General features: G+C 37.2%; 4 protein-coding genes across 6 annotated transcripts; 3 read left to right on the forward strand and 1 right to left on the reverse strand.

The window, feature by feature from the left end:
• Positions 1-473: 473 nt before the first annotated feature.
• LOC110780681 (uncharacterized) lies at positions 474-8,433 on the forward strand. The gene is made up of 6 exons (XM_056842621.1): positions 474-677; positions 960-1,092; positions 5,602-5,685; positions 7,420-7,726; positions 7,821-8,051; positions 8,158-8,433. Exons 4-6 carry the CDS (start codon positions 7,433-7,435, stop codon positions 8,431-8,433), a joined length of 801 nt encoding a protein of 266 aa, XP_056698599.1. The 5' UTR covers positions 474-677; positions 960-1,092; positions 5,602-5,685; positions 7,420-7,432.
• Positions 8,434-8,440: 7 nt separating this feature from the next.
• LOC130472154 (uncharacterized) lies at positions 8,441-9,388 on the forward strand. Its single transcript, XM_056842622.1, has 3 exons — positions 8,441-8,457; positions 8,582-9,004; positions 9,107-9,388. The coding sequence occupies exons 1-3, from the start codon at positions 8,452-8,454 to the stop codon at positions 9,386-9,388; spliced, it is 711 nt and encodes a 236-aa protein (XP_056698600.1). The 5' UTR covers positions 8,441-8,451.
• A 93-nt stretch (positions 9,389-9,481) lies between these two features.
• LOC130459483 (uncharacterized) lies at positions 9,482-12,676 on the forward strand. Of its 2 annotated transcripts, none has more exons than XR_008918898.1 (7): positions 9,482-9,579; positions 9,666-9,869; positions 9,962-10,069; positions 10,147-10,228; positions 10,312-10,403; positions 10,519-10,663; positions 12,389-12,676. XR_008918898.1 is itself a non-coding variant. In XM_056826875.1 (7 exons), exons 1-6 carry the CDS (start codon positions 9,575-9,577, stop codon positions 10,615-10,617), a joined length of 600 nt encoding a protein of 199 aa, XP_056682853.1. In that variant the 5' UTR covers positions 9,482-9,574; the 3' UTR covers positions 10,618-10,663; positions 12,389-12,676. The 2 variants fall into 2 exon arrangements, 1 of the variants encoding a protein (XP_056682853.1); XM_056826875.1 differs by having other exon boundaries at positions 10,312-10,413.
• A 2,027-nt stretch (positions 12,677-14,703) lies between these two features.
• On the reverse strand, positions 14,704-19,288 carry LOC110784292 (uncharacterized). 2 transcript variants are annotated; one of them, XM_021988736.2, is made up of 3 exons: positions 18,597-19,281; positions 16,420-16,592; positions 14,704-15,061 (listed from the first exon to the last, which is right to left on the reverse strand). In XM_021988736.2, the coding sequence occupies exons 1-3, from the start codon at positions 19,122-19,124 to the stop codon at positions 14,923-14,925; spliced, it is 840 nt and encodes a 279-aa protein (XP_021844428.1). In that variant the 5' UTR covers positions 19,125-19,281; the 3' UTR covers positions 14,704-14,922. The 2 variants fall into 2 exon arrangements, with proteins under 2 accessions (XP_021844428.1, XP_056682854.1); XM_056826876.1 differs by lacking the exon at positions 16,420-16,592 and having other exon boundaries at positions 18,597-19,288.
• Positions 19,289-23,092: the final 3,804 nt, after the last annotated feature.

The following is a 23,092-nucleotide window of genomic DNA, read 5'->3' on the forward strand; positions in this document are numbered from 1 at the left end:
GCAATATTTCCGATTCTGGTAATATTTCCATTTCCAATAATATTTTCCGATACGTACCATGTTTCCGTTTCCGGTAATATCTACGACTTGGATAATATTCATATTTCCGATACGATCCATATTTCCGTTTCCGGCAATATCATCGTTTCCGGAGTATTCATTTCTTGCCTGTGACGATCTTAGCTCCCACTGAAACCAAGATCCGTCGGTTCCGAATATTCATAGATGGAGTATTTAATGCCATTAAATACTTGATCCGTTTACGTACTATTTGTGTGACCCTACGGGTTCAGTCAAGAGTAAGCTGTGGATTAATATCATTAATTCCACTTGAACTGAAGCGGCCTCTAGCTAGGCATTCAGCTCACTTGATCTCACTGAATTTATTAACTTGTTAATTAATACTGAACCGCATTTATTAGACTTAACATAGAATGCATACTTGGACCAAGGGCATTATTTCCTTCATAAGCTTCTCTTCACATCTCGTCGTACTTCACATCTCTTCCAACGCATACCTATCCTCACCGCGCGACTCCACCACCACCATAACCACCACCACCACCTTCCTCACCGCGCGGCTCCACCACCACCATCTGAAGGAGAGTTTCCCCACCGTCGTCTTTCCTACCTTCGCGCGACTCCATCTGTTTCACACAATCGATTTGTGAAGCTAGGTTAGTTTTTATTTGCAATTATTTGGGTAATAATCCTCTTTTTTCTCGTGCATTTTCCACTTCATTTCATTTTTGTTTGATTTCCCTTGTTCATCGACCTAATTGCCCCTGTTTGTTGTTTGAATTCCTGCTCGACCTAACTCCATCTGTTTTTTGTTTGAATTCCTGCTTGAATTTCATTTTTGTTTGAATTTCTCGTGCTAGGTTAGTTTTCTGTTTTGGATTACATGGCTTTTGGTGAAATGCCATTTGATTTAATGTCTGGCTTTTGGCATTGGACAGACTACTAAAGAGACTTAATTACCCAGGAGCGACTGAATTTGGGGTGGATTTGTCTCAGGCCAACATCTCAATTCAACTTGATGTTGGGAAGGGAGGAAATAGTGGCTCAAATGCTATAGCACCCGTTGTAGAGGTAGGTTATGAGGTTCTCTGATACTTTCTTTTGTTTATGAGGTAGCACCTTTCTTTTGTTTATTTTGGCTCCAATTTATAAAGAAGGAAAGAAAATAGCTCAATTACAAAAAATCTCGCACCTTAAACAGTGTTTTCGTCCCAAATACTTGCACCTATTTGTATCTATTTAGTGATCAGTCTGCTAGTTGCTTTGGTTAGTTTGTAATATCACTATTCTCTGATACTTAGAGCTGACTGACTGTCTGCCAGATTGCCTTGATATTATGCTAAAATGACATCTACGAGGTTACTTGTATATGACTTGGTGGTAATAAACCTGGCCTTCACTGGATTATTTACTTCAAGATTTCTTATTGGACCTGTATTGTACTTGAAAGAAGGTAGTCAGAGTTTGAGGATATCGCTAGATTGATCTGATTTTAGCTGAATGAATATGAAGTAAACCGAATTAACCCGAACAGAACCCAATCCAAGTGAATACGTTGCCTTTTTTCTGCTACCCTGTTAGTGTTTCAAAGTGTAGTCTCCCAATTCCGCTAACCTAATGTGCAAATGGGTTTATTTACACTGAATGCGGGTTTCGTAACTAATTTAAAACCTAAACATGAGCATCGCTGGGATCTATTGATTGAGTACTGGAGGATGGTTTTTACTGATATTTTATCTTTGGATAAGATTGCATCATTAGAGAACAAAGATCTTATGCCAAGCTAGTTTATACTTAAATCGATTTTAGTTTATTCCTGTGAAATCTTATGTGAAGCTAATAAATGTTAATGTTGAGACATATTCCTGTTTTGTTTGGTTTTAAAATTGAGATGAGGTCTTACCATTTTTCTGATGTATAGTTCTTGTGTCAAAATTAAGAATTTGTGGCTTGATTTATCTAATTCTGTGTAAAACCTTGTGTTATTAGAAATGAGTCGTCGTTGGATGTACGGTGACCATACTACGGTGGAATACTTGAGTGGGGTTGAGGAGTTCCTTAGATGTGCTTTAGCACACCAACGGAATACGAAAGCCGCAAAGATCTATTGTCCTTGCCGTGATTGTAACAATGTAAGGCGGTTAGGTGATATTGATGAAATTGAGGATCATTTATTTCGTCGTGGGTTTAAGCAAGATTACCATGTCTGGTTTTGGCATGGTGAGAAAATACTTGATCGTCCAAGTTCTAGTGTGAATGAATTTGATGTTCTGGCAGAGAGTGATGAGAGTGATGAGAGTGATTCTGATATTTCTGAGAATAATGAGATGGATGATGATGAGCAAGAAGATAATGAAATAAATGAAATGATGGATGCGGTGAAAGATCACTTGAATGGACGACCTCACATACTCGAGCAGGTATTAAAGGCTGCTGAGACGCCTTTGTACCCTGGGTGTACAAAATTCAAATTGTTAGAATGTGTGGCATCACTTTCCAACTTGAAAGCGGAGAGTGGTTGGACCGAAGAAAGTTTCACGAAATTATTGAAACGACTAGGTCTTTGGTTTCCCGATGGCAATGACATTCCCACCTCTGCCTATTATGCCAACAAATTGACGAATCCCTTAGGCTTAGAGGCCGTCAAGATAGATGCTTGCCCAAATGATTGTATTCTTTACAGAAAAGAGTATGAAAATTTGGATAAGTGTCCAACGTGTTCTATGTCGCGTTACAAGCGTAAAGGGGCCAATTCAGCTAAGAGGGGACCGCCCGCCAAGGTATTGTGGTATCTTCCGATCATACCTAGGTTTGAGCGCTTGTTCTCCGTAAAGAAGAATGCTAAGTATCTGAGGTGGCATGCGGAAGGGAGGAAGAAAGATGAATTCCTTAGACATCCGGCTGATTCTCCTCAATGGAGAACTATTGATAAGAAGTATCCTGAATTTGGCAAGGAGGTTAGAAATCTGAGACTTGCTCTATGTACAGATGGGATGAATCCATACGGCTCTCTGAGTAGTCAGCATAGCACTTGGCCGGTTCTTCTTGCAATTTACAATCTTCCTCCATGGTTGTGTATGAAACGCAAGTATATCATGTTGTCACTCCTCATCTCAGGGCCTAAGCAGCCAGGACATGATATAGATGTGTATCTCGCTCCACTCATAGATGATTTGAAATTGTTGTGGAATGAAGGTGTTCCAATGTTCGATGCTCACACCAACTCAAACTTTACATTGCGGGCAATGGTTTTCTGTACCATAAATGATTTTCCGGCCTATGGAAACTTGTCTGGGTACAAAACCAAAGGAGAACAAGCATGCCCTATATGTGAAGAGGACATGAAGCCCACACGGTTGGATCATTTCAAGAAAAATATCTACCCAGATTTCAGGAAGCACCTTAGTCGATATCATCCTTATCGTAAGAAGAAGAAGGAATTCAATGGGTTCACCGAGGAAGGAGTAGCTCGTACACCTTTGACAGGATCACAAGTTTATGAACGTATCAAAAATGTTGAAACCAAATACGGTAAGTGCTTCAAGTCCAAGTCTAAAAAGGGTGTTTTATGGAAGAAAGTGTCTCCATTATGGGATCTTCCCTACTGGAAAGATTTGTCGGTTAGGCATTGTCTCGATGTAATGCACATTGAGAAAAATGTGTGCGATGCTATCATCGGGACTTTGCTAAACATACCAGGAAAGACCAAGGACAATGAGAATGTGCGGAAAGATATGAAAAAGAAGAATATTCGACCAGATTTGTGGCCTGTTAAAAAAAAGGATGGTACAAAGACCTTTCTGCCTCCAGCGTGTTACACAATGTCGAGAAAGGAGAAGAAGAAGTTTTGTGAGTGCTTACATGGCATTAAGGTTCCCTCGGGATATTCGTCGAATGTTAAGCGCCTAGTGTCTCTCTCGGACCTTAGGTTGATTGGTATGAAGTCTCATGATTGTCATGCACTGATTAATGTATTTTTGCCAATTGCACTTCGTGGGATATTGCCGAAACACGTGAGACATGTTATAACAAAACTTTGTTTGTTTTTCAATTCCATATGTGCTAAGGTGATTGATCCGGAGACTTTGGATGCTTTGCACAATGATGTTGTTGAAACTCTATGTCGATTTGAAATGTATTTTCCGCCTTCTTTCTTTGATATAATGGTGCATTTGATTGTCCATTTAGTTCGCGAAGTCAAGTTATGTGGTCCGGTGTTCTTAAGATGGATGTATCCTTTTGAGAGATTTTTTAAGACTTTAAAGGACAAAGCAAGGAATCCGGCTAATCCAGAGGGTAGTATCATTCGGGGAGTCCTTAAAGAAGAGATTTCTGGATATCTAGCTGAGTTTTTGTCAAGCCTTGAACCAATAGGACTTCCAAAATCTCGACATGTTGGTAGGCTCGCAGGGGAGGGAGTAATTGGTAAAAATGTGATATCTCCTCCATCGGAGAGGAAGAATAAGGCACATCTTTGTGTGTTGCAGCATCTTACAGAGGTTCATCCTTATTTAGAAAAGCATCTGCTTGAATTGCAACATTGTAATCCTAAGTTGAAGGAAAGAGCGTTGATGCGGGAACATAATCGCACATTTATTGAATGGTTTAAGAAGGAAGTTGGAAAGAAACAAGACCATGATGTTTCTGATACGATCAAGTGGTTATCTCGAGGTCCTCGACTATGTGTTCGATCTTTTGAAGGATATGATATCAATGGGTTCACATTCTACACTAGAAGGCAAGATGAAAAGAGTGTAGTGCAAAATAGTGGAGTAAAGGTTGTTGCATCATCTAGGGTCTATGCAAGCGCTAAGGATAAAAGGCCGGTTGATTCAACACAATCATATTATGGTGTTATCGAAGAAATATGGGAGCTTGATTATACCTATTTTGTGATCCCTGTTTTTCGGTGTCAGTGGGCTAACAACCAAAATGGTGTGAAGCGAGATGAAATTTTCCCGGGTTTAACCTTGGTGAATTTTGATCGACTAAGTGACAGTGACGAGCCATTCATTCTAGCATCACTAGCTAAGCAAGTTTTTTATGTGGTTGACAATATTGATCCTAGATGGCGTGTTGTTGCCCAAGGAAAAAGACATATTTTGGGTATTGATGATGTTGTAGATGAAGATGAGTATGATGAGTATGATGACACACCTCCGTTACCAATGGTTGTTCAACCATTGCCAGAAGAGGAGGATGCAAATAATACTAATCATATGCGTACAGATCATACGGAAGGAATATGGGTTACGAATCGTAATTGAAACATACATGTGTAAGTTCGGGCTTCACTTCTGATGCATTGTTGAAGTTTTTGACTTTGTTCTTTCTATTCATATCTGAAAGCCTGTGCGCCTTGGAATTTTTGTTATCTTGACTACTTAAATTTGAATAGTGAAGGATACTTGTGGATATTAATTCATATTTTTTTTCTAAAAATTCAACCCCAATCAATTGCCACTTGTATTGTGAAGAGGAATTGCAGTGATAGTCTCCTACTTTATCCCTCCTATTTAAGTTACTGAGAGTCTGATACTTCTAATAACTTGACTAACTTTATCTGGTTTTTTCACACAGGTGTAAACTTGGTGAATGTCGTATCCTCTTATGTGAGCCAGGTTCCAAGCACAGGTTGCAGAAATTGCAGTTGAATTTTCCTAGGTTAGTTTTTAGTACATTTTGTCTAATAATATCAATTACCTGTTCTTGTTTGCATGGCTTTGTGATTGGTAACTTAGTTTCTGATGTTTGCTTTCTGGTGGTTGATGATGCACTAATCAACTCAGTGAAGTACTGTTTTAGCTTCTCAGTGCACTGATCAGTTCTGTTCTGTGCACTGATCTGCACTGCCCAGATCAGAACTGTGCAGATCAGTGGACAAAACTGATCAGAACTGTGCAGTTATGTGCACTGATCTGCACAGCCCAGATCAGAACTGTGCAGATCAGTGCACAGAACTGGTCAGTTCTGATCAGTTCTGTGCACTGATCTGCACAGCTCAGATCAGAACTGTGCAGATCAGTGCACAGAACTGGTCAGTTCTGATCAGTTCTGTGCACTGATCTGCACAGCTCAGATCAGAACTGTGCAGATCAGTGCACAAAACTGGTCAGTTCTGATCAGTTCTGTGCATTGATCTGCACAGCTCAGATCAGAACTGTGCAGATCAGTGCACAGAACTGGTCAGTTCTGATCAGTTCTGTGCATTGATCTGCACAGTTCAGATCAGAACTGTGCAGATCAGTGCACAGAACTGGTCAGTTCTGATCAGTTCTGTGCATTGATCTGCACAGTTCTGATCTGAGCTGTGCAGATCAGTGCGTAGAACTGGTGAGTTATGATTTTTTTTTTGGGTTGTTTTTTTAGGTGAGGTTTGATTTGGGATTGTTTTGCATGTTAGGTGTAATACCATAAGGCCATTATTTTAGGTATAGCTTTGTAAATGGCCAATTGTAGCATTTTGCCCTTAATATAAAAAAACAAGACATAATGTATACACAACCTACCCGTTGTCTACTTGCCCATGACTTCATTTTGCTAACCACAACTAAATAACTATTTATAAGCTTCTCCAATTCTTCAAGAGCAGTGTCACAAAAAGAAAAAAAGAAAAAAAAAACTCCTCAAATTAATAGATAAGAAACTTGTGGAACAGATTAATATGGGAATACAGAGAGAGAATAACTAATAAAGATTGGTAACATATCCCACAGTATAACAAAATGCAACTCTTACCATTTGATGGTTGCAATATTGCGAGCAAGAAGAGAGCCGCCACCTAGCTTGACATATATTGCATTTTATCAATCCACGAGAACTGCAAGTAGCACAAGGAATATGCACTGATCAGAACTGTGCAGTTATGTGCACTGATCTGCACAGCTCAGATCAGAACTGTGCAGATCAGTGCACAGAACTGTGCAGTTATGTGCACTGATCTGCACAGCTCAGATCAGAACTGTGCAGATCAGTGCACAGAACTGGTCAGTTCTGATCAGTTCTGTGCACTGATCTGCACAGCTCAGATCAGAACTGTGCAGATCAGTGCACAGAACTGGTCAGTTCTGATCAGTTCTGTGCACTGATCTGCACAGCTCAGATCAGAACTGTGCAGATCAGTGCACAGAACTGGTCAGTTCTGATCAGTTCTGTGCATTGATCTGCACAGTTCTGATCTGAGCTGTGCAGATCAGTGCGTAGAACTGGTGAGTTATGATTTTTTTTTGGGTTGTTTTTTTAGGTGAGGTTTGATTTGGGATTGTTTTGCATGTTAGGTGTAATACCATAAGGCCATTATTTTAGGTATAGCTTTGTAAATGGCCAATTGTAGCATTTTGCTCTCTTTTCTAAGTATTGCTCCCTTTACTAAGTATTGCTCTCTTTTCTTTGTTGCAGGACCGTAGCTACCATGGATGATCATCGTGATAATGAAATACAGGGAATTGATGGAGCTAGTCATCCTACGGGGGAATCACAAGGTACCAACACTAGTAAAAAGACCAAATCCCGTGGTCCGTCAAAAGGAGTTCAAGCCAAAAAGCCTATGCATCTTCAGTATAATCAATATGGAATCCCTGATGGAGAATGGTCAGGAGAATACGGGAAGCAAGTTGGGTCTTGTGCTGCTAGAATTAACATTAATGTGAAAGAATATTCAACGTTAGATGAACACACAAAGAAGGGGTTTTGGGAGGAGACCAAGGTAAACATTGAATAAAAACTTGATTTGTATTCTCCTAGATTATCTATTTGTGTAGCATACGTTTCTAACAATCTCTTATCCATAAAATTAACAGCTTCTGTTCCACATTATTGATGATCCGGCTAAAAGGAGAGAAAAATATTTTCATATGTGTGTGGCGAAACGCTTTGGAGCTTTCAAGTCCAGGTTAACGCGGCGTTGGATAACTAAGAAAGAAAAAATGCCGAAACATCAGACAAATGACATGCCTTGGGACATCTACCATCAAATCACAGAGGATGATTGGAAAACATTTGTGATAGAACGAAACAAGCCGGAGATGTTGGTAATAATGAATTTACTTTGCTAGATATTTTTTTATATAATTATATGATTAGTTTGTTGTTGCCATCTTTAAATGTTCGACATGTTCTTTATGTGTTTTTTGACAGGTTCGTAGAGAAAAAGCAAGTAAAAGTGCATTACAAAACAAGCACCCACATCGCACAGGCCAAAAGGGTTATGTTAGAAAGAGACCAGAGTGGATAAATGATGGGCGACTACCGCCAGAGGCAGCTTTAACCCTCTCAAGTGGCTCCTCCTCAGTGACCTCATCACTCACCACAGCGCCAGATAGATTTAAGAAGTTTAGATCAGTAGAGTGGATCTTGGCTCATCAAGTTAAAAACAAAGAGGGAAAGTGGGAAGTTGACCCGAATGATAAATAAGCCGTAAATATTGCTAAGATGGCTGTAAGTGCATATGAAATTTTACGTTCTATATCCTTTTCTTTCCTAATTCCTAGTTCTATTGCTAAGATTGCTTCTCCTTTCCATCATGTATACCATCTAATTTTTACTTTCCTAATTCTTATAGTTGGAGTACATAGAAGAAGAGGGAAAAGGAAATATTTCATTCACCCAGGGAGAAGATGCCCTCACCAAGGCTATGGGAAAAAAGGATCACCGTGGGCGTGTCAAGGCAACAGGTGGAGTTAATGTCGGTTACAAAGTTGCTTTCGGTCCAATAGACCGAAGTAGTAGATGTGGCCATATTGAACCATCACCGGAGGCTATCGAATCAATCAGAGCTTCGGTGAGAAGGGAGTTTGAAGATCAATTAGAGAGAAAGGTGGCGGAGGCCCTCCAAAACCAACTAGCCACATTGAAAGCAACCGGTCAACTACACACCCTCTCTACCCCCGCACTTGATTCTGCTCTTGTAAGTGATGAGTTTGATGTTAACCGTGCACTCGTAACCTGTTGTCCGAGTTCATCGCAGCAACCACGCGAGCTGAAGGTATATATTCTCTATAGTGCATACACTCAAAACACCCCTAGCTAGGTTTTTAATATTGTACTTTGTAGTGATTTCTGAAATTTTGTAAATTTATTTGTGAAGGCCATAACTCCATGTCGTCTTGCCCTTGAGGATAAAGTTTTGGGTAACAAAGTGATAGTGGCAGATGGTATGGCGTACCCATTGGATGGTTCGTTGCACCAACACTTTAGATCGATGAAGCCTAGTCATTATAAGGTCCAAGTTGATTGTATTTACGACGGACATGATGATGACACTCTTCCGGTACCTACTGGAGATGGATTCAATAACTTAGGCAGGGCTCTTGCTAGTTTTGTGCAATGGCCAATTCACTTGGTGATTTTCGAAGAAGACGAGGTATAACTTTTTTATTATTAATTGTCATTCATTGCGTTATGCATCTGTTTAGAATTAGATTATGACGAAGATGTTGGCATTAAGACGAGATGTTGGCATTATGACGAAGATCGACAAACTTATGTAAATGAGGTTGACGTTGAAGAGTTCCTTAGAGGGGCGTGCCTCAACATTTCAGTGATCCAAGTCTATATGATGTAAACTTTTCCATCGATATTTTTGTTTTTGGTTTTGTCAACTATAATAGTTTTTGAAATTTTTGCATTATACATTTACTTTGTAGGTGTTTATTCCACGAACACACCTTTGCATTTGACAACTCTCAGATTGGGTTTGTTTGTCCCGAGGCAATGTCAAGCTCTAGAATCAAGGCCAACCCTCAGGCTGCATCAATGTATTTGAAAGTAGTTTTCAATGCTGAAATTGAAAAGGAGAAGAAGGGTGATCCTAACATTACCAAGTGGTTTTTGATCCCATACCATCAAGAGTAAGTGTTAGAGATTGATCGATATTTGGTAAATAGCTATGTTATTGTTATTTTCATGCATAAGGTTGCAATAACATTTATATATAATGCAGAAATCATTGGATTTTGTACGTGTTAGACCTACGTAGAGGTTGTGCGTATATTTTCGACTCTGCGATAGGTTCCAACCGAGAAAATAGTGCATGGGGAATCTTGTGTTTGTAAGTTACTTTCAATTCTTTTTAAGTTATTTCTTTTCGTGCCGAATCAGATTCATGAAGTTTTACTCAACTTCCAGGGCATACCAAGTGTACAAGTTTAATGATGGAATTTGTCCGAATAGAGCGACTATGCAGGGGTTGAAAGGCTTCCATGTAAAGGTATATCATGCTTACTAATTAGCTTTACTTTTTTTTTTGGGTAACTACTTGGATATATAATTTATGATTTATCTCCAAATCAGTGTGCTCAACAAGTCGGCGCCCGCGAGTGTGGCTATTACGTTATGAAGTTCATGCATGAAATAGTCACGTTACACCATAACACTGATGAGCGGTTAGACAATGTTCGTTCTTTTACCATATGTTAGTTGAACTACTAATACTAGTACTTTTACGTAGTAGAATTCTTAATTTACAAGTAGCATTACTTATCATGTTACTTATTTCAGGCTTACACTCCAAGAAATGCGCCTTATACCGATGAGGAAATAGATGTGGTTCGTGAGCAATGGGCTAAGTTTTTTACAACCGAGTATTTATTTACTTAGGTTGTTTAGACACAAAGATGGAAGCGTTTATATCTTCATGGATTTGGTAAAGTTCTTTAATTTTTCCATAATTACAAGTCTGCTGGATTTGCTAATTTATTGCTTTGAATACTAATCTGCTGGTCTTGCTGCTGTTGCATGTGAATTCTGATCTGGTGGTCTTTAGAATTTCACTTTGAACTAAACTTTGAACTAAAGAACCTAAGGACTCATTTCCGCTCCCAACTTTGAACTAAAGAACCTAAGGACTCATTTGATTCTTATTACATGACTAATATACATAGTTTTAACTTTCTAAAACTCATTCGAATCTATTTATGCACATTTAAGGCTCATTAGGTCGTTATAGGTCATGTTTAGAGCTAAAATGACATTTCCGCTCCCAACTTTAAACTAAAGAACCTAAGGACTCATTTGATTCTTATTACATGACTAATATACATAGTTTTAACTTTCTAAAACTCATTCGAATCTATTTATGCACATTTAAGGCTCATTAGGTCGTTATAGGTCATGTTTAGAGCTAAAATGACATTTCCGCTCCCAACTTTGAACTAAAGAACCTAAGGACTCATTTGATTCTTATTACATGATTAATATGCATAGTTAAAACTTTCTAAAACTCATTCGAATCTATTTATGCACATTTAAGGCTCATTAGGTCGTTATAGGTCATGTTTAGAGCTAAAATGACATTTCCGCTCCCAACTTTGAACTAAAAAACCTAAGGACTCATTTGATTCTTATTACATGTCTAATATGCATAGTTAAAACTTTCTAAAACTCATTCGAATCTATTTATGCACATTTAAGGCTCATTAGGTCGTTATAGGTCATGTTTAGAGCTAAAATGACATTTCCGCTCCCAACTTTGAACTAAAGAACCTAAGGACTCATTTGATTCTTATTACATGACTTATATACATAGTTTTAACTTTCTAAAACTCATTCGAATCTATTTATGCACATTTAAGGCTCATTAGGTCGTTATAGGTCATGTTTAGAGCTAAAATGACATTTCCGCTCCCAACTTTGAACTAAAAAACCTAAGGACTCATTTGATTCTTATTACATGTCTAATATGCATAGTTAAAACTTTCTAAAACTCATTCGAATCTATTTATGCACATTTAAGGCTCATTAGGTCGTTATAGGTCATGTTTAGAGCTAAAATGACATTTCCGCTCCCAACTTTGAACTAAAGAACCTAAGGACTCATTTGATTCTTATTACATGACTAATATACATAGTTTTAACTTTCTAAAACTCATTCGAATCTATTTATGCACATTTAAGGCTCATTAGGTCGTTATAGGTCATGTTTAGAGCTAAAATGACATTTCCGCTCCCAACTTTGAACTAAAGAACCTAAGGACTCATTTGATTCTTATTACATGACTAATATACATAGTTTTAACTTTCTAAAACTCATTCGAATCTATTTATGCACATTTAAGGCTCATTAGGTCGTTATAGGTCATGTTTAGAGCTAAAATGACATTTCCGCTCCCAACTTTGAACTAAAGAACCTAAGGACTCATTTGATTCTTATTACATGACTAATATACATAGCTTTAACTTTCTAAAACTCATTCTAATCTACGTATGCACATTTAAGGCTCATTGGGTCGTTATAGGTCAACAACGTACTTAATTATCTCTATAGTCTGCAACTATATCTTTTAATTTTATGCTTCAATGGAATGTAAAGACAATATCGTGAGTGTAAACTTTGGTACTCATATATATTTTCCTTCCATGCAACTTGCAGGCTAGGGATCGAGTCGATTGGAAGAAAGTCAACACGACCTTACTTAAGGTTTGTACGTAATGCATGATCTAAAGGGACCTAAGTGGCTGGATTAGAGACATTTGTTAGATTAGCTCTCTAGCCTTTTGTCTTTAGTTGTTAATATTAGTTGTAATTTGTTAGACTAGCTAGGTGTTTAAAAATTGTAAACATACGTACTATATATACGCTTTGCTCTGTTGGGTTAATATAAATGAAGTTAATGTAATGATTTATTTATCAAAGATAAGCAGATTCATACCTTTGCTATTTTGGTGTTGATTGGGTACAGGTTTCAATACTCAATGGAGTATATATCTAGTTGTGGTTATTGCCGCCTATTTTATATTTTAAAAGAATTTGGAAAAAAAAAAATTAATGTTGTTGAAGGGGGCTTTTAATGTACGCCTCAACAACATATGAATTTTTGGCGCAAAAATAAGGACCTGTTGAGGGGGGCATTTAAGAAGTGAGCCTCAACAGAGGAGGCTGTTGAGGCGGGCTTCTTAAATGCCCCCCTCAACAGGTCCTTATTTTTCGCGTTTCTGTAGAGGTTGTTGAGGCGGGCTTTTGAAAGCCCCCCACAACAGATCACCTGTTGAGGCGAACAAAGCCCGCCTCAACAGATCACTGAGCTGTTGAAGCTACGTCTGTCGCAGCGGGCCTTGTTCGCCTCAATAAACCCAAAATGCCCCCCTCAACAGGTATTTTTTCCACTAGTGACTTCATCATCTCTGCTCCTTTCTCTCTCCCTCTGCTAGTCCTCCAAATCCATCATCTTTGCTCTTTTCTCTCTCCTCCTTCCAAATCTGTGAACTCCATCGCCACCCACAACCACCGAGGAACCCTTCATCTTCTCTTCTCCTTTTCTTTCTTAAATCCAGAAAATCAACCTTTACATCCCAGAAAAATCAGCAAAAAATCAACGATTATATCACCAAAAACATTTGCAACAAGATCTCAAAAAAACCCCTCTAATTCAAAGCTAAACCCCGAAAAAATCGTAGCAATCTCGTCCACGGATTCTAGGCGTTTGTGGTGGTTCTGGGAGCCATTTGGGTCTCCTCACCGTAGTCTTTCTCTCTCTCTCCAAATTTGATTTATTTTGATGGTTTTGATGCTTTGTGATTTATCTGGATTTTCAATTTGTTTGCGGTTTGCAACAATTTAGATTTCTTGCAATAATTTGGGTTTGAAATAATCTGGGTTTGCAATAGATTGTAGAGATGATGGTGGTGGTGGAAGAAGAAAAAGACTGATTTTGGTTGGTTTTAATGGTTGGGTTTTGTGATGATAATGATGGTGAAGAACATGAGAGAGAAATTGGGCGAGAATGAGAAGGAAAAAGGGCGGGGTAAAATGACGTGGTGAAGACGAATTTGCAGAACCAAGCACCACCATCAAAGCAATATCTGAATTTGCAGGAAGTTTTTTGGGAGATGATGGTGGCGTGGTGAAGACGAATGAAGAAGCAAGCAACTTCATATTTTTGGGTCAATTTGTTTTTGTTTTTTTTGTTTTTTTAATAGTTAATTAGATTTTTAGGGGCTTAATTTTTTTAGATAATAGTTACTTAATTTTTTAGGGGTTTAATTGATTTAATTAGGTGCTAATATTAGGATTAGTAGAGAAAATTGTTGAGGAAGGGTAAAAAAGTAAATTCACGCTAACGGAGACTTAACGGAATGGACGGAAAATGTTCATTAAGGGGATTTTGTGTTATTTTTTAAAACCTCGGGGGTATTTGGTGCATTCTGGAAAGTTTAGGGGTATTTGGTGCATTAAAGCAAACCTCGGGGGTATTTCATGAAAAATCCGTTTATTTTATTACATATTTGGCTGTTCAACAGAAGAAGCCCAAGATTCAAAATGACAAAATTGAGAAACCCTTGTTTTACCTAATTGACATGAGACCGTCCAATATTAGCCCATACTTCTCAATAATGTATCTTATTTTGGTTTATTGTTACACATTTGTCTACATCAAGGCGAATTATTCATCAAACATAAAACAACGTCTTATCTTCAGTTAAAGAAACACCCTTTCACTACATGAAGCATCCATCCCTGCTTAGGAACACATAGCATTAGCGGACTAGTAGTAATGACCATTTTTGTGTAAAACCGCCTTACCGAAAAGACCACTTTAATTGCTTAACTAATTGGTTTCATTGCTAAATTAATTAGTTTTAGTGCATACCAAATTAGTTTCATTGTTTAACTAATTGCTTCCCGTGTTTAACTAATTAATTTCAGTGCTTAACTTATATGACACCAATGCAGTCTTTTACGTAAGACTGCCTTATATAAAATTTTGTGCAGTAGTAAACGTACATACTTGGTATTATTTTCTACATAAAGATAAGTCAATTGAAGCATGTAACTGATTTGTTATCGTAACATAACATTATCTCTATTATGTTTTGGGACGATGTTAGTCTACTCCAATGCTCCCTCCGTCACAAATTACATGCTTCATTATCATTAACTTAAAATCACCGCGTGTTCTGGTACGTTTAGGTTTTGGTCAAAGGAGAGAGACGAGAAGTTCCTTCTGTGTAATGTGGTGGCGACGATCTTGGAGTTCCAACTTTGTCTTGGTCTTCTTCCTCGTCCACATTCCATAGGAAATTTGCATATGATGCTAGAACATAACTGAGTCACCATATTAAATAAACACGAATTAACATCTTCAACAAAGATTTAAATTTTGACATTATTTTTTGGACGGAAAAAGTAATAGCTAGACACGATTATTATTATTATTATTATTAGTATTATTATTATTATTATTATTATTATTATTATATTTTTACTGTTTCTAAATAGTTGCAACAGTTTACTAATACACTTACCAAGACACTAGTTTGGCAATTTACATAATACTGCGTAGTAAATTTTAAAAAATTAATATTTGAAAAATGCACATTAAGACTAATCCAACAACATAATACGTAAAAAGAACTGATATTTTTATACGGAGTATATAAGTAAGATATGTATGAATAGTGCAAAAGTGAAACTGTTGCAAGTATTCAAGAACGAAGGGAATAATCAATTACTACATCCGTCCCTTAATACTTGCACTGTTTTGACTGGACACACTTGCCAATGAACAACTTTGACCACCAATATATATCTTCAACTACATATTATAAAAAATTATAAAAATATTAATATTTTAAAAATATTTATTAAGATGAAGCCAACAATATACGAAGTATTATATACTACGGAGTAACATTTAGGATTTTTTGAATAAAACCACCTTTTAAAGTTCAACTTTTTGAAATAACCACCTTATATGTTTTTTTTATAAAAAAAACCACCTTAAACTTCCAACATTTAAGAAATCACCACCTTCTGTTAACTTCCGTCAAATATTCCGTCAGTGGGGCCCACATCCAACGGCCAAACATTAGAAAGTTAACGGAAGATTTGACGGAATATTTGACGGAAGTTAACAGAAGGTGGTGATTTCTTAAACTTTGGAAGTTTAAGGTGGTTTTTTTTTAAAAAAAAACATATAATGTGGTTATTTCAAAAAGTTGAACTTTAAAAGGTGGTTTTATCCAAAAAAATCCTACTCCCTCCGTCCCTTAATACTCGCACCGCTTTCCTTTTCGGGCCGTCCCTTAATACTTACACCGCTTCTATAAATGGAAATTTATACCAATATTATATTAATTCTCACACTTACTTACTAACCCCACATACACCCTTATTCCCTACAAAAAATCATTTAAAAATTCACACCCCCACTCACCACTCTCCACCTCTTACCATTTCCCACTAACTATATTAAAAAAATACCCCACTATCAACTAACACCCATTAAATTAATAAGTCAATTTAAATGTCTTAAACTCCGCACCGGTCAAACCGGTGCGAGAATTAAGGGACGGAGGGAGTAACATTTATTTTCATACTAAAAATAAAATAAGGTCAAAGTGAATTATGTGAATAGTGTAAAAAGTCAAAACGATGCGAGTATCAAGAGACATGGGGAGTACCAATCATCGGGAGCAGCCTTTATAGCTTGATCAAAGTAGGTCTCTGCTTGTCGAGAATCCCTCCGATGCTGCCAAATGATATGAGCATACAAGGCTAGCGTGTTTGCGTCTCTTGGGCTATTCAAAATTGCTCTTTCACAATATTCTTCTGCCTTGGCTAAATTTCCACGCACCTAATAATCAAGGGACAACGGAAATGGAGCAAAAGGATTGAATTACACTTTACAAGTCAATAGTGTCTTAAACAATGCTAACATGCACCTAATAATTTTCACTTGTAAAGTACATGTTCGAGAAACTCGGTAACAAAATATATTGATGTGTTATATACAAGATACATCACTACACCTAGGGATGGGTTGGGTTCAAGATCCGGCCCAGATCAGGTTAGATTCGTTCTATTTTTAAGGGTCTGAGTCTAATTATTCGAGACTAAATGGATCTGAAACGGAACTGAATCCATGTGTTTAAAAACGGTTTTGGGTCTGAGTCCAATATTCTCTGATCTAGATTCGGTCCAGATCCGGCCTATGGACCCGGTCAATTATTAGAAATTAGAAATAGTCTAATTAGATACATGCATGCATTAGTATTTTGGCACTAATTTGGGAATTGTGATATTTTATGCATCCAATGTGAATATGTGATGCTAAATGACGGTTAAATTAATGGCGCGAGAAAATTTTCGAAGACAAAAACGTTAAAAATAAAAATATATCACTAGGCTCAATTTTGACCCGAGACCCATTGAATCTGGATATAGGTTCGAATTTTTGAGACGCAATGGATTTGGGGCGGGTCTAGAACCGCCTAAAAATATGGATCTAGGTATTACCAAACCCAGACCCGATCCGGCCCATGCCCATCCCTAACTACACCAGTAACGATAACCACCTAAAATATAGGTATAATAAAATGGCTCTTAAAAACGCGCAAGATAACTTTTAACTATTGCAATTTGTGACTTTTAATATAGGAGATACTTTAATTTGGAACAATCTGATTTTGACACACTTTTATGAGAATAAAAAATACGATAATATGTTTCACATCACAACATTTAAAATTTTAGGTGCGGGCATTGGGACATGACTGTACGTTGCCATGCATTGCCTCGTGCATTAGGCCCATACCCTAACTCCCTAAGAGTTTCCAGATGTTCTAACAACTTCATCGGCACCGCTAACGCTTTCAAGAGATCGAGACGAGATAAAGCTCAACTTTTTAGACAACTTATGGGTTTTTTCTTGTTCTCTTCTACGTTGAATTATTCTCAACCTTTGAGACGACTAATATTGATTATGGCATTATAATGTTCAGCTAATTACATTTATAATTTTGAACCTAATTGTACATATAATGGTCATTACAAGGTGCATCTCACGTGACATTTCACGAAAAATGAGAAATTAAGTGGAACGTGAGATTCACACAGTAAAGTTAATCCCGAAATTTTGAGTCAATGTTCATATTTCGGTTAATCTTACAAATATTTTGTTACTTCCTCCGTTTCAAAAAGATCTTTACAGTTAATATTTGCACGAACTCCAATGCAATATTTAACTACTAATATATCCAATTTCGTATGTGAAAAAATTATAAAAATTTGATATTCTGAAAATATATACCGAGACTAATCTGACAAGATCTTACATGTAACGTTTTGATGTATATAGTAGTGGGAATTTACGGTCAAAATTTTTATACTTTTGAAACATTTTCTAAAGCGTAAAGAACTTTCAGAAACAGAGGTTGTATAAGGTAGTTTCTCCCAAAATACGATTTTAATTTAACATATACTTCCTCTATTCTTTTTATTTGTTACATTTCTTTTATCATATTTGTCAATGCGGCATTTTAATCGTTTATATCTTTAATATCAATTGGTAAAAAAAAAAAAAAAAGGGTTGAATCTACATCTCAAGAAAATCATATATCAAGATCTCACTTTCTCACTTACTATATTTTTTTCTGAAATATAAATCATGATCGATAGTCTAAATAGATTATACGTGTAATGTCAAAAGTCAAACTATGTCAACTAAATACGAGAAATTACTTCGTATATAATTCAAGTTCAATTCGGTTAAGTTATTGAATTAGAGTTTTGTGATGAACTAGTCTAGATTTCACCTTGAATAGTTAAGTTATAGAAAATTTCTGTAGAAAAAACTTACATCTTTCAAAAACCTGGCATAGTTACCAAGTAACAGGGGATTTCCAGGGTGAGCCTTAATCATCTTCTTATAATACGCCTCAATATTTCCAGGACCATTACTATTACCACTATAATACGAGTAACCGTTAAACCCGGACCCACCACCACCATACCAATCCCCACCGTCCGTCCCTTTTCCATCACCACTACATACAACACCGCCACCATCCTCCGCCACAGGCACCGCCTCGTCGATACCCAAGCTAGAGAATAGCCTACATAAAGGTTTCGATTTAGGGTAGGGTTGGTCGGAGAAGTCGCGGTGATCAAAGAGGGTGCAAGATGAAGCTCGTGTCGAATGGTTAGTGTTGGTGGTGGGAGAAGGCGGGGTAGACGGCGGCGAATGGGTGGAGATGGAGGTTGTTCTAGAAAGACATGGTGGTGTAAGTGTTGGTTCGTTGATGTTGGTAGGAGAAGAGTTGGGGTTGGTGTAGTAAGGTGGAATCCATGATTTTAAAATAGGGGTTGATGAACTCCTTAGTAACATTTTTTTTCCCCTTTTTTTCGTTAGATATTTGAGGGTGTTGGATGTTATTAATGTTGTGGAAATGTAAATGTGTTTGGTGGAAAAATGGAGTGAGTGAGAGAAATTGGAATGTACACTTATATAGGCAAAATATAGCTATTGTAACGATTTTTCATCCTAACGGCGTACTATATTATCTGTTTCAATAAAATGGTTGCACTTTAGATTCGGGTGTTATTTACAAATTTTAGTGGGCATTATTTATGACTTACAGAGAAACATATAATAAAGTGAATCTTATTAGATTGGTCTCAGTATTTATGAAATTTCACATTTTTAATTTTTACAAATAAATAACTACTACGGTACTACCCTAACACTGGTTAATTAGTTAATTAATTAGTATATTCAAGTAAAAAAAAATCATATGTGTATATTGGCTAGTGTTAAAAGATAAAGTACATCGGTTATGTCAAGATGGAAGGAGTAATTATATAATCACTTAATTGACTGTTGGTTCAGTGGTGATTGGGGCTGAACTTGGTAGGGAGAACCTGTGTTCGATCCCCTGCAACAACAATTGGGAGGGGACTGGAACCTATCCACCCAGAACTCGCCCCGAATCCGGATTAACCCTAAGGATGAACCGGGTGCTAACACCAAAAAAAATAAATATAATCACTTAATTAGTTAATTGCAATTCCAACCATTAAAACCAAAATCACACTCTACACAAAAGAAAAAAAAAATCACACTACAGAAATCTATTGTATGTATCTTCTGAGGTAATTCGTTGTAGTAGTTGCTTTTACAATCACAATGACATTTTTGAAAACCAACCAGTGTGTACGTTCTTTCCACACATTAGTCTTATCTCAATGCTTACCAATTATACTGCAAATTACAATTCTTTAATTTAGAGGAAATTAATATGAGGCATCCTATACATCACGGAAGGTATGTAGGCAACTCCTCTCGGGTGGAACTAAGGCTCGTTTGATTTGGCGTAAAATATTTTTAGGGAAAAATTATGTTAATACAATTTCAAACTAGTTTTTTTTTTATTTGGTTCATTACAGGAAATTTCATAGAAAAGAGAAAATGGATACAGATAGGGCTGCAAATGAGCCGATAGGTTCGCTAACAACTCGCAAACAAGCTCGGTAAAAGCTCGTATATTAATTAATGAACGAGTTTGAACAAAAATTCTAGGCTCGATAAGTAAACGAGTCAAGCTCGAACAAAATCGCGTTCGGCTCGTTAATGTTCACGAGCATTCGTCTATAGCTCATTAATTACTCGTTTATAATCCCGTTATAACTCGCAAGCTCGAAAAAATAATTTCATGAAATAAAATATAAGTTTTTTTAAAAAAAATATGACCCTTAAATGTGAAGAAATGTGTACTCCGTAAAACGGAAGCGAATATAACAAGTATAATATCCCATAGAATATTCCAGTCATACATATATTTTATGAAGTTTCTCCTTGATTATATGATTTAAATCAATATGACGATTTCTCAAACCTCGTTTAGCTCAATTTCGAACTCGGATTCAAGCTCGAGCTAAGCGAGCGAGCTCGAGACATCCTAATGCACGAACAAAGCTCGAACAACAAATTGCAAAGCTTGATTAAGCTCGAGACAAGCTCGAACAAGGTAAAACTCAGATCGTCTAGACTCGTTTGCAGCCCTAGATGCAGATTGATGGGATAAATGAAGAGGGAGGAAAATTGATTTTTCCATGGTTGAGGAAGTTATTGGAAAATTATTTTCATCTTTTGCCAAACCAAACAACGCAAAATGTTCGTTTTCCACGTAAATGTTTTACACCAAATCAAAACACTCGCAAGATCAAGATATCTCCAATCAAATTAACTATTCCAACCTTTTTTTTTTAGAGCAATTAACTTTCCGCATTGTTTTGACCTGGTTAAAACTCTAAAAAGTATAGCAGAACAAGGCCAAAGACAAACGTTGGCATCACACGTGACACAAGGGCCACAATTCACATCATAGGAAGTTACTGTTATTCCAATTTCGAGTCCTACAACATTTTTGCTAAGGAAAATAATATTGGACGGTCCTCTAGACTCCAGAGTATATTAGACACCCATCACGCTAAATACTTTTGTGTGATTAGTATATTGCTTAAGATAAAGACATTATTAACATTGTATGTTTCTCAAGGCAATTCGTGGACTATAGACCATGGTGCACAGTGAACATGGTGCACTATGTACACCAGAAGAACACATGTACATAAACAAAATAACATGACACTACGATAAAAGAACATGCGATATAATGTTTCACTTTTTTTATTATAAAAAATAACATATTATTTCACTATTTATTAAAAATGTATAAAAAATATATCCATGTTCTTTTTACGTAACTAGATGTTCTTTTAATTATATACTAGTGTTCTTAAGGTGCACCATGCTCACTGTGCACCATGGTCCACCTTCTAAATTGCGTTCTCAAGGTAGTTCTCAATAACAGCTGATGAACTTTCTACTTCAGCACCACGCGTAACGCGTAATGGATTTTTCATTAAATACCCCCGAGTTTTGGTGTAAGTCACCAAACGTCCATCAAGTTTCGATAATACATAAAATACCTCCATTTCAACACTTAATGCACCAAATACCCTTATAACGTAATCAACCCTAATTAACCCAATTAATCCACCTATTAACCCAATTAATCCACCTATTAAGGACGATACATTACCAACAACAAGATGCTCGACCAATAAGATGCCACTCTCAGCCATCCTCCTTAATTCAAACACTTCAAATCCAAAAAAATCAAATTCAAAACCAGATAACTCCTACAAAATAATTTAACATAAAAAATTACAAAAAAATTGACGCCATCTTCGTCTTCAACTAGTCGAGGTTTTTTCGATTCCGGCTTTCTAAACTTCGTTATTGCTATTGCGTTTCTATAAAACGCCTAAATTGGTGCTGCAATAATCTCACTCTTGTAGTTGATATTGTCGATATCCATCATCACCTCCAAATTGAATTATTTTCCTTCCTTGATTCGTCGATCAATTGAGTTTTTTTGTCTTTCAATGGGGTTCACAATGATGGAAGGGGGAGGGGAGGAAGGTGACATTGGGAGCTGAGCCATGGTTAATGGGATAGGGGTGATGATTGGTGGTGCTGGATTCAGCAAAGAGAGAGAAAATAAGGGGCCGACACTACAAGGAAGCGGTTGATTACCAACTGAATTTACCAACCGCCAAAAAAATGGTCAGTAAAACAAAATTTACCAACCGCTGAAAAAACAGTCGTTAATTTACCAACTGAATTTTTAGCGGTCGCTATTTTATAAATTTACTGTCCGCTTGTACAGCAATCGTTAATTTAGTGACCGATTTTCCCTGTGTTCCGACTACGCAGCAGTCGCTAAATATCCGACTAATTTCAAAAGACATTTAAAATTTTAATAACCGCTTATTTATTATCTCCCATCAAATTTGCGGTCGGTATTTGTTTTTTTTTAAAAAAAAAAAAATGAGCGGTCAAACAAATTAATGTTATACCAATCAGTACAACAAATCAATTCCTACCAGCAGTCGTTAACATTCCCAAAAACAAAACAAAAAAAATTGCTAGAAGGAGAAGGAGCGGCGATTTGGCCGGAAAATCACCCTCACCGCCCACCCGCGCTACCTCACCCGTGCCACCCCAACCGCACCGTCACCCACCCAGGCAGCCGCGGTACCTTCCCGCCAGCCGCGCGCTGTCCCGCTGTCCCGGCCACCCATCCAGCTAGCGGCGATTTGGGCCGAATTTCCTACCCCAGCTACCAACAGCCGGACCGGATTACCTAACCGGGCGGACCACCTGTCGACGATTTCCTACCTCAGGTAACCTTTGTTCTTAATTTTTCATGGTATAATGCTTCAATTTTTCAAACCCTAATTTTGTTGTTTATATCAAATGTAGTTTATTCATCGTAAATCTCCGCCTCT

This window comes from Spinacia oleracea, chromosome 4 (genome assembly GCF_020520425.1).
Source record: "Spinacia oleracea cultivar Varoflay chromosome 4, BTI_SOV_V1, whole genome shotgun sequence".
Taxonomy (NCBI): Eukaryota; Viridiplantae; Streptophyta; class Magnoliopsida; order Caryophyllales; family Amaranthaceae; genus Spinacia; species Spinacia oleracea.

Coding starts and splice junctions, on each gene's coding strand:
- LOC130472154 (XM_056842622.1), top strand. Junction 9,005..9,106: donor AGCAACCACGCGAGCTGAAG/GTATATATTCTC, acceptor TTATTTGTGAAG/GCCATAACTCCATGTCGTCT.
- LOC110784292 (XM_021988736.2), bottom strand. CDS start 19,124: ATGTTACTAAGGAGTTCATCAACCCCTATTTTAAAATCATGGATTCCA. Junction 16,593..18,596: donor ATGCCAGGTTTTTGAAAGAT/GTAAGTTTTTTC, acceptor CTTGATTATTAG/GTGCGTGGAAATTTAGCCAA. Junction 15,062..16,419: donor AAGGCTGCTCCCGATGATTG/GTACTCCCCATG, acceptor ATGGTGACTCAG/TTATGTTCTAGCATCATATG.
- LOC130459483 (XM_056826875.1), top strand. Junction 10,070..10,146: donor GCATGGGGAATCTTGTGTTT/GTAAGTTACTTT, acceptor CTCAACTTCCAG/GGCATACCAAGTGTACAAGT. Junction 10,229..10,311: donor TGAAAGGCTTCCATGTAAAG/GTATATCATGCT, acceptor TCTCCAAATCAG/TGTGCTCAACAAGTCGGCGC.
- LOC110780681 (XM_056842621.1), top strand. CDS start 7,433: ATGGATGATCATCGTGATAATGAAATACAGGGAATTGATGGAGCTAGT. Junction 7,727..7,820: donor GGTTTTGGGAGGAGACCAAG/GTAAACATTGAA, acceptor TAAAATTAACAG/CTTCTGTTCCACATTATTGA. Junction 8,052..8,157: donor GAAACAAGCCGGAGATGTTG/GTAATAATGAAT, acceptor GTTTTTTGACAG/GTTCGTAGAGAAAAAGCAAG.